The 10,589-nt window shown below is 46.2% G+C and overlaps 1 protein-coding gene across 1 annotated transcript; it reads left to right on the top strand.

The window, feature by feature from the left end:
* Nucleotides 1-3,825: 3,825 nt before the first annotated feature.
* CITED2 (Cbp/p300 interacting transactivator with Glu/Asp rich carboxy-terminal domain 2) lies at nt 3,826-6,170 on the top strand. Its single transcript, XM_049654462.1, is given in 4 exon segments — nt 3,826-4,076; nt 4,542-4,795; nt 4,797-4,850; nt 4,852-6,170. Coding segments are annotated over 3 exon segments (822 nt in total). The 5' UTR covers nt 3,826-4,076; nt 4,542-4,549; the 3' UTR covers nt 5,374-6,170.
* Nucleotides 6,171-10,589: the final 4,419 nt, after the last annotated feature.

Raw genomic sequence — 10,589 nt, 5'->3', positions numbered from 1 at the left:
TTCATTCAGTTTCCCTCAGTACCTCTGCTATATTTCATTCATTCATTCATTCATTCATTCATCTGGTCAGTAAAAGACTTACCGTGTCAGGATCTGTTTCAGACACTAAATGAACAAACAGGCAAGGTCCCCACTCCCTGGAGCTGCCAATGTAGGGAGGAGAAGACAGTAAAAATTCAATATGCAACATATCAGGTGGGGATAAACGCCAAGAGGCAAAGCCAACAGTGTAAGAAAGTAAGCAGGGCTATTGTTGTTTGGGTAGGATAGTCAGGAAGACCTCATCGAGGTAGTGTCTGAGCAGAAACACGAAGAAATGAGTGTGCAGGCCGGCAGGGTACCTGGGAAGAGAGCCCCAGGCAGCGTCTTTTTTCCCATAAGGGAAGGGGTCTGGTGTTGTTCAGTTTCTCCATCACTGTTATAGGATGAATTGTGTCCCTCCAAAAAAGATGTGCTGGAATCCTAACCCTCAGTATTTCAAAATGTGACCTTATTTGGAGATGGGGTCTTTACAGAGATATTCAGGTCGAAGTGAGGTCATTAGCATAGGCTCTAATCCAATATGACGGGTGTCCTTGTAAAAAGGGAAAATTTTAGACATGCACACACAGGACCACACCATGTGGAGATGAGGGCAGACATGGGATGGGGCAGGTACGAGCAAAGGGACACCGAATTTGGCCCACGAATGACCAAATCTAGGAGAGACACATGGAACAGATTCTCTGCCACAGCCCTCAGAACCAGCCTTGCCCACCCCTTGATCTTGAACTTCTAGCCTCCAGGACTGTGACAACAAATTCCTATTCTTTCAGCCTGAGTGGCAGAAAGAGAGTAGTACTTTGTCACGGCAGTGCTAGGAAGCTAATATAGCCGCCTATCGCTGCGAAGGTCACACACAGACCATGTCCTTACCCGGGTTCAGAGGATAAACCCTTGGTTCCATGGGCTTCTGCATACCCCTGGATGACTGAGGACTATAACTGCCCCTAACTGGGCTCCCTGTTTCCAGCCTTACTTTCTGAATCCATTCTCCACAGTACTGTCCTGATCTCTCTGAAACAAAAACGTGATCGCCTCACTGATTCACAAGTCTTTGCCTGTATCCCCTTGTCTTCAGGATATAATCCCAATTTTCTCAGTTTGGGAACCAACGACCACGGGATCCAGCCCCAGTTTACCTCTCCAACCTTGCCGCTCTCGTCTCTGCCCCCTCCTGGGGTGGCCTAACCTCTACTCATCCTCGGCCTCAATTTAGTCACCACCTACACTGGGAAGCCCTTCCCAAGGCCCCTGAGACCAGGTTAGGGGTCCCTCCTAGGTACTTCCAGAAGTCCTGGCGTTGGCTGAATGCTGCTGCTGCATTTATTACAGTGTGCCCCAAACCTGTTTGCCCGACTCTTCTTTTCGAAAATGAGTTCCCATACCCGTTGTTCCTCTAGGCGCTAAGAAAGTGCCTGGCGTGTAGGGAACATTCACTGGGCGGATGGATAAATGAGCAAAGCACGCCACGTTTTGACCAGCTGGTCCCAGAACTAAATTTTTTTTTTCCCTTTAACGGATGGTGGGGGTGGGGAGGTGACCTTTCAGGAGATTTCCCAACAGTATGTGGAACCACTGGTACTGGATGGAGCTGCACCTTTTCTTAATGGCTGCAAGAGGAATTTAGATTAGGCATTCAAGAGCTGGCCGTCGTGTCGCAAGACACTGCAGTATGAGGACAGGAAGTCAACAATCTATCTGACAATTTTTGAGTCCGGGGTTGACCAGAATTTTGGAGCCTTTTTTTTTTTTTTTTTTTTTTTTAATAGCAGGTGACACTTTCAGGTTTCTCCCCAGCCTCCGATTCAATAAGTGCAAGCCGATGACCTACAGGTAAAAGTGGTGGGTAGACAGAATAGGAGATTATTGCAAACAATGCAACGTGTTCCATGCGCAAGTCTCCAAAAAGTAAATATTTTTGAGGTTTAAATATCATTGCACACACAGCTATAAATGCTGAAGAGCCTGGAAAAGGAAGGAGAAAAAGACGGTAACAATGTTTAAGTACATATATTAAAAATATTGTATTTGTATAGTAGGTCTATAAATTTATATATCTAACTAGAGGAAGACAGGGATAATAGGTTCACATAATCAGGATTCGCTCGCAATCCTCAGGATTTCTGCAAACTCCTGAAAGGGGAAATGTATCAGAATTTCCAGTCCTCCAAAAAATAGGGCCTAAAAAAGTCTTGTGTGCAAGGGAGAAAAGGAGGGGTGGAAGGCGGGGGACTAGCCCTTCGCAGCAGGAAGTCTTCAATGGCTATCGAGTTATGAAGGAACAACTCTGAACAGAAGTCCTTATTCGGAGCGCTAAACTCGCTTTTACCACATAAAGCGCAATATAAAAAGCTCAGAGCAACCTCATCATGGTGTTGGGGAAACAACTCGGCTTCTCCAAGTGAGAAAGCAAGAGGGCTCCGACTGGGTAGTAGCCCAGACCGGTGTTAGGGTTTTTATTTGCAAGTCAATGAGTCAAATGGACGACCAGGCTACTTGTGCCGCGTTCTGGGAAGCAAGGTTATTATTATCGCCTATTGCCCCACTGAACAATTTCACTGAAAAGGAAGAGTCCCAGCAGTGTGTGCGCGCGCACGGTGCCATACGGGACGTGCAGCTACGTGCCCACCTCCAGAACGACTTTATTTACAAAGCGATTACCATGTTATCTATTTGTTTTCCTTTTCCAGCAACAGCAGTTTTACTCAGCCCTCGAATTTCTTAATTACAAACCCGTTCGCTTCTAAATCAACCCCAAATCGTCAGGCAGAGCCCGGAGGGAGGCTGTGCAAGTTTGCACACACCCCCACCTCCCGGATCAAGGGCAACAGCAGAAGCAAGAAACTGTGTATGTGCAAAAAGGTGGATCTGGGGACGAGGATCGCTGAGTTTGTTTACAGAGCAGAGACGCCTCAGCTCGGATGCCAAAGCTACCAAGAGCTGCAAACGCAAACTTAGCAGAAGCACACGTACCCCGGGAGCGGCGAGCGGGCCCGAAAGCGCGGACCGGACTCCAGGGCGAGGGAGCGGAGGCGGCCGGGCCCGCGGGCGCGCTCCGTCCACCTGCAGCCGCTGCCGCTCCCCGCCCCCAGCTCCTGTCCTTGAAAGGAGTCGGCGGGGGGTGGGGGGTGGGGGGGGGGAAATGCATCTACACTCAGAATAGCTAGATCAGGTTCACCCAATGCTCCTATAAAAACACAAAGGCACAGCCCGGGAAAGTGTGCTCAGGGAAGGGGCATTATTTGTCCGGGTATTTAAAACCGCACTCGGGGAAACACAGCCATTCTTCGCAGCCCGGGGAAGGCGGGGGGTGGGGGAGGGCGCGTGGGTGGAGGGTTTGCAAAGCCGGGGTGGCAGAAGGGCACTATGCAGGAAGAGCACTATGCAGGGCACCCCCTTTTCCCCGCAGAAGGCAGCCCAGATCGCTAGGTGAGCCGACTGGGAGTGCGGGGGGGTGGGGGATCCGGCCAGCGGGGAGCAGCGCGTTTTCCTCGCTCTTCTCGGGGCAGGCGCTAATTTGGAGCTAGAAGTGCAGGGGGCGTTTTCTTCCCGCTCCGGGGCGACCGGGCTGGCCCGGTGTTTGTGGGCTGAGAGGAAACCAGAGTCCGGCGGCACTGAGGCGGCGCCTGGGCCCGCAGCCTCTGCGCACGTGCCTCTGGCCGCGGGGACGCGGCTCCGCTACCCGGTCCGGCGTGCCCGAGGCTCCGGAGTCCGCGTTTTGCCACCGCCCTCCCGGGAGGCTCTCGCTCCGCCCTTCCTGAAATCCCTTATATTAACTGTGGCCAAAGCCCTAAGAAACACAGCTCATTGTTGGCAGCTGCCGGGCGGTCTTACAGAGCTGCGAGGGCAGCGGAGGGGAAATAAAAGGGAACGGCTCCGATTCTGCCCCAGCGGCTGCTGCAAGACCTCTGTGCCGACATCGCGACAGCGAGCGCCCTGCACACCGGGAAGGCCCCCTCTATGTGCTGCTGAGCCGGTCCCGGACCCGACGATCCCGCCCTCGGTCTTCGGAGCAGAAATCGCAAAGACGGAAGGTAAGCGCGGCGGGCGAAGCCGGCTGGGGCGCCTGCCAGCCCAGTCCTCCGAAGGCTGGGTTTGCCCGGAGGAAGAGCGTGAGGCGGAGCTGGGGAATAACAACAGGATGTGCAACAACAGGATGAGGAGGGCTGATTTAATGCCTGAAGTTCGCGGCACGGCTACGGGGCACTTCCTTTATTAGGCGACTTCGGGGAGCAGAGGGGGGTGTGGGCACGGGTCCGCCCGCCCGATCGCAGGGGAAGGGGCTGTTTGTTCGCGCCCAGCTCTGTTGTGGGTGGCAGGTCCGCCGTGGCGGCCAGCCCCGGGTGCACGGGCTACTAGTAGGATCCCGGGGATAGTTAGTGGTTCGCAGCCGACGTGCGTCCGGGGAGCCTAGGGGACAGAGGCAAGAAAAAGTGGGGTGCGCCTTGGTGGGCGGCACGTGTGGCGCGAGTCTTACCGTCTGCCCTTTTCACTTTCAGGACTGGAAATGGCAGACCATATGATGGCCATGAACCACGGGCGCTTCCCCGACGGCACCAACGGGCTGCACCACCACCCTGCCCATCGCATGGGCATGGGGCAGTTCCCGAGCCCCCATCACCACCAGCAGCAGCAGCCCCAACACGCCTTCAACGCCCTGATGGGCGAGCACATACACTACGGCGCGGGCAACATGAATGCCACGAGCGGCATCAGGCACGCGATGGGGCCGGGGACTGTGAACGGAGGGCACCCCCCCGAGCGCGCTGGCCCCCGCGGCCCGGTTTAACAACTCCCAGTTCATGGGCCCCCCCGGTGGCCAGCCAGGGAGGCTCCCTGCCGGCCAGCATGCAGCTGCAGAAGCTCAACAACCAGTATTTCAACCATCACCCCTACCCCCACAACCACTACATGCCGGATTTGCACCCTGCTGCAGGCCACCAGATGAACGGGACAAACCAGCACTTCCGAGATTGCAACCCCAAGCACAGCGGCGGCAGCAGCACCCCCGGCGGCTCCGGCGGCAGCAGCACCCCCGGCGGCTCCGGCGGCACCTCGGGTGGTAGCGCGGGCAGCGGCAATAGCGGCGGCGGCAGCGGCGGCGGCAGCGGCAGCAACATGCCCGCCTCCGTGGCCCACGTCCCTGCTGCAATGCTGCCGCCCAATGTCATAGACACTGATTTCATCGACGAGGAAGTGCTTATGTCCTTAGTGATAGAAATGGGTTTGGACCGCATCAAGGAGCTGCCCGAACTCTGGCTGGGGCAAAACGAGTTTGATTTTATGACGGACTTCGTGTGCAAACAGCAGCCCAGCAGAGTAAGCTGTTGACTTGATCGAAACCCCGGCGAAAAGAAATCAAACCCCCAACTTCGGTGTGAATTAAAGAAAAAACAAAAAAACAAAAAAACAAAACAAAACAAAAAAAAAAAACATTCCCTTAGACACAGTATCTCACTTTTCAGATCTTGAAAGGTTTGAGAACTTGGAAACAAAGTAAAACTATAAACTTGTACAAATTGGTTTAAAAAAATTGCTGCCACTTTTTTTTTTTTCTGTTTTTGTTTCGTTTTGTAGCCTTGACATTCACCTCCCTTATGTAGTTGAAATATCTAGCTAACTTGGTCTTTTTTGTTGTTTGTTTTTACTCCTTATTTCCTCACTTTCTCCAGTGCTCAACTGTTAGATATTAATCTTGGCAAACTGCTTAATCTTGTGGATTTTGTAGATGGTTTCAAATGACTGAGTTGCATTCAGATTGACGAGTGAAAGGAAAAATTTGCATTAGTTGGTTGCATGAACTTTGAAGGGCAGATATTACTGCACAAACTGCCATCTCGCTTCATTTTTTTTTAACTATGCATTTGAGTACAGACTAATTTTTTAAATATGCTAAACTGGAAGATTAAACAGATGTGGGCCAAACCGTTCTGGATCAGGAAAAGTCATACTGTTCACTTTCAAGTTGGCTGTTCCCCCTCCCCCATATGTACAGACAATAATAGGGTGTGGAATGTCGTCAGTGGCAAACATTTCACAGATTTTTATTTTGTTTCTGTCTTCAACATTTTTGACACTGTGCTAATAGTTCTATTCAGTACATGAAAAGATACTACTGTGTTGAAAGCTTTTTAGGAAATTTTGACAGTATTTTTGTACAAAACATTTTTTTGAGAAAATACTTGTTAATTTATTCTATTTTAATTTGCCAATGTCAATAAAAAGTTAAGAAATACTTGTTTTCTAGAAGTCATTGGGGGGTGGGGGTGGTTGTTCCTTTTGGTGGCTTTTTCTCTCTGTAAGTTGAACACTTTATTGATGAGAGTAAGCATTCCAAAGGATAAATTACAGGACACTAAAACAGGTCATGATGAGCTTAAGTGGAGAGCAGGATTTAACATAATTGGCATAATGCTTCATTGTTATCATTGTAACATGCCTCTTGGTGTGGTTTAATCAGAAGCTGCAAAGTTGTCAAAGAGCATTTTTTTTCTTAATTGTCATCATATCCAAGTGTACTCCAGAGTTAAAGGTTTGTGACGCTAAATCCTATAAAAAAATTTTTTTTCACGGGATGGGAGGGGGGAACACCAAGTGTTTCTGGTGATATACCTGATTCAACTATGTAAATGCAGGTCAGGATAATATACTGGGGGAATGGTGACGATGGCATTAAACATAAATCTCCCTTTATCTCTAGTGACGAATTTTCTTTCTCAGCAAAAGTCCTAAGGAGAGGCACACATTTTCTAGCTTAATCTCTGAAATAGCTTCTGACTGGTTTATAGTCCTAAGAGGAAGAGGGGCAGAATTCCACCTTGAGGCTTTCTATTTTGTTCTATAATATTTAAAATTTACACAGGGAGGTTGATTCAAAGGTCAAATTACAGTCTTCACAAGATCTTCCCTTGCATGCGTTCCCTGTTTTCCAGAATTCTGAGCCTTTTCTGTTACAGGCAAGGGGTGCAAAGGACATAAGGATAAGGTTGTTTAATTTTACCTAAATGTTTTACCAGGAAGACATAATTACAGTTAAGTAGGTGTCGAGTTTTGCCTATAATCAAGCAAAAGAAAAAGTCATATTGTTAAAATCTCAAGTTATCCCAGCTTGAAGATGGAATTTTGTTTTCCCTTTCATGTTTTCTTAGCTTATCTTGTAAGAGCAATATACCTACATTCGAGAAAAAATAGTCTTTTATATTTGACCCACTGAAGAAGTAAAATACAGGTTGAGGAAAATCTCACAAATAATAACTTTAAAAGAACATTTCATTTTGATCCTTAGATTCTAATCTTAAATCCCATATTTCATAATTAAAAAAAAAAGGAAATGCAGAAGTGTTAAATTACAGTGAGTCTGGCGTAAAGGCTCATTTCAATATAATTCAGATCACCTACATTCTATAATTCTATTTCCAAGGCAAGCCATTAAAATTAAGATACACACTCCACTGGGCTTGTTATACCTCTCTAATTGACATTTCCTTATTAAAAATTATGTTCTAAATAAATAATTTCTCTGAAAATTGAAAATAACTCCAAACTCTTCACCCCATTTTAAAAAGCTAATCCAGATTTCCCACATTAATAGTTGGAAGCTGAAGTTTTCTTCAGCTAAGACCTGTCAATACTAAATCTACAATCAGCAGTAAATCTTCCTGGCTAGGCATTTTCGCAGTAAGTTTTTCTTTTCCTTTTTTTTTTTTTTTTTTCCAGAGCCTCAAGTGAAAAAAATATTTTGCATAAAGAAAGAAACAAAATAATTGTCTTGCCACCACCCTTCACCATTCATTCTGCCAGGAAATAAGCCACAACACCTGCTCTGTCACTAAATTCCTCCTGCTGTTCTAACACCGGAACACGTATGTGGAGACGCGGAGCCCAAGGAACTATTATTAGATCCTGAGCCCATCTCTGCCAGAACAGAGGAGCTGGTTTAAAAGCACAATTTCTCCTCAGTGCAAATACAACCCCCCCTCCACCCCCTATTCATCTGAATGATCTCTATTTCATTAAAACTCTTTCTCGATCAACAATTGAGCAGATTCCATGCGATATCTGCAGGTCTCTTAAGCACAGGAAAAATAACTCCTTGTTTGAACAACCTGATTCATGAAACCTGTACAGTGACCTAGATCACCGGGCTACTGGCGGACATTTGCAAAACCTTTTGTGGTCTTGCTTCCTACTAAGTTGCTTATAGCATATGGGGAAATTTGACCTCCGTACCTTGGCTGTTTTTCAAAAAGTTCTAACATGGTACAAGAGAGCTTCTGTTCTTTAAGCTTTGCCCACAAATAGATACTCCACGCTTGATTTTCAAGATGAGATCAATGATAAGCAAGAACATCATAGAAACAAGTCAGAAAAATAAGAACACGTTGATGAAAACTTGCACCTCTGCCTTGTGCCTGCTCGGATCCTGGTGGCGGTATTTTTGCGGGAGCTGATAAAGACGTTACATCTATGGATGGGTCTTTGAAGGACAGTTACCTAATCACCACTGTTTATGGGGTGCTAGGCTAGAGCGCTGGTACCAGAAGGCTGACATCTATTGTGAAGTTTATGGTCTCCGTGACTTTTACTACTGTAAACGCCTGGGCTAGCTATAAATTGATGTCAACATTAAAGGCCAGATCCTTTAGAGCAAAATATTAATCCACTAATCTATTATGGGTGGCCGGCTTTGAAATACAAACTTTGCAGTCCCAGACCATTAGGTGTTTTCGCCCCCTTGTGGAATTTATTTAGAAGGTCAAAGGAAAGCCATTTCCTTAAGAGGGGTTTTTTTTGTTGGTGGTGGTTTGTTTACCTTTTCTGAATGCTTCATTTTCTTTCTTGAAGCAAACAGCATATATTTGAGCAACAAATTTTTTTTTTATTAAAAGAGATTTCAAAGTAAACACTCTTTATGAAAATAAGAGCATTTTCCTTACCAAAGAACTTAACTTGGGATAAGTGTACATAATTGAGATGTGCCTCACATTTCAAAATATGCATTGGCTAAGGGGTTTTCTTTTATAAAAGTATAATGAGCAAATGCTTTAGCCTGTCAGTTAAAACTGATACTCTGCACTCTCACAACAGAGCTGTTGTTTTGGGACAAGTACAAATAATAATGCATTTGATGGTAAGTGTTCCGAAAGGTGGAGGGAAATATCTAGGAATGCAGAATGCGGTTATCTGTGTTGGAATGCGACCAAGCCACAGGCTCTAATCTTGTGAAAGGGCCACAGGATGTTTAATGGGAATGAGTGTTGCTGTCTAATTGATTCAGTAAAATTTACTTTAAAATAAGCTTGGCAGATAACATTGTCTCCAAAGAAAGAAATACATTTAGAATTCAAGGAATTCAGGACTCAAGCCATTGGAAATGTTCTCCTCTCCAACCGTATTGTTTTGCTAGCACAAAAGAGGTGTTACGCAGCTTCAGAGATGGTATTTATCATTTTGGTACTGTACCACTGTCATCAGAATCACAGCTGCCAGGCAGGTTAAAGCAAGACAAGGTTAAAGGTTAAAGGTTAAAGGTTAAAGCAAGGTTAAAACAATGGATAGCACATCAAGTGACTTGGCCAATGAACCCCTATCATCTTGTGTTCTGTTTGTCTTTTCCCCCCAGAATAGAAGAAACAATGGCAATGTCAGAATTTTAATTGCAATGGACTGGCTTAAATTACTTGACCTATTTTTATCCAGCTAGGAGAGAAATGATTCTGTTTTTTCTTGGCAGCAATGCTTATCATTTAAATTAGAAAAAAGAAAGATAAGGACATTTCTCTATCAAGTAGTGTACTATTGGTGAATAGTTTTAGTTTGCTTTACAGTAAATAAGATTCCCATATATTTTTGAAAAATTTTGAGACACCTGAAGTAAAGAACTTTTCCCCTTCATTGGAGAACTTAAATTTATGAGGGATGCTAAATAACGAAATGAAAATACTCTAGGAGCTGCTGCGGTGAATTCCCATAGTATTTTGATATTTATGAACATAATAAAAGAAAAACTAAGAGAAATTGGGGTCTACTGTGTGGGGGAACTGAATCCATGGTCCTTGGGAAAGAGAATATCAACCAACACCTTCCTTGCGATCTAGGAACAAATAATGGCTTTTTAGTACCTGGATCCTCATCAGCCGCCAGATGGGCATTAAAGGTGTCAGAGCCCGCCCCAGGAGCCAGTTGGTGATGCTTTTTGAGAATTCTGCTTGGCTAAACCAACACATGAAAAGTGAACTAAAGCAGATGCAAGACGAATGAGTACTATTACTGGCTTTATATGTTGTTGGCTTTCATTAGGCTGAACTAATCTGAAAGATCAGTGAGGCAGGACACGACATGGGTGAGGACAGTAGGTCACAGGATTCTTGGAATTTTCCCATGGCATCATCGTGCCCCACCCTGAAATCCTTCCCCTTCCCTCTATAGTGGAAAGGCTCCTTGATGACATTTTGGGTTGCTGAACAGAGCAGACGAGGGACTGTGGCTCCAAAGGAGCCTGTGGCAAGGCAAGGTTGGCCTTGGTGTGCCTTGAAGGAGATATGCAA

This window comes from Panthera uncia (genome assembly GCF_023721935.1).
Source record: "Panthera uncia isolate 11264 chromosome B2 unlocalized genomic scaffold, Puncia_PCG_1.0 HiC_scaffold_24, whole genome shotgun sequence".
In the NCBI taxonomy this organism is placed as follows: domain Eukaryota; kingdom Metazoa; phylum Chordata; class Mammalia; order Carnivora; family Felidae; genus Panthera; species Panthera uncia.
This window is presented reverse-complemented; position numbering and strand designations above follow the sequence as displayed.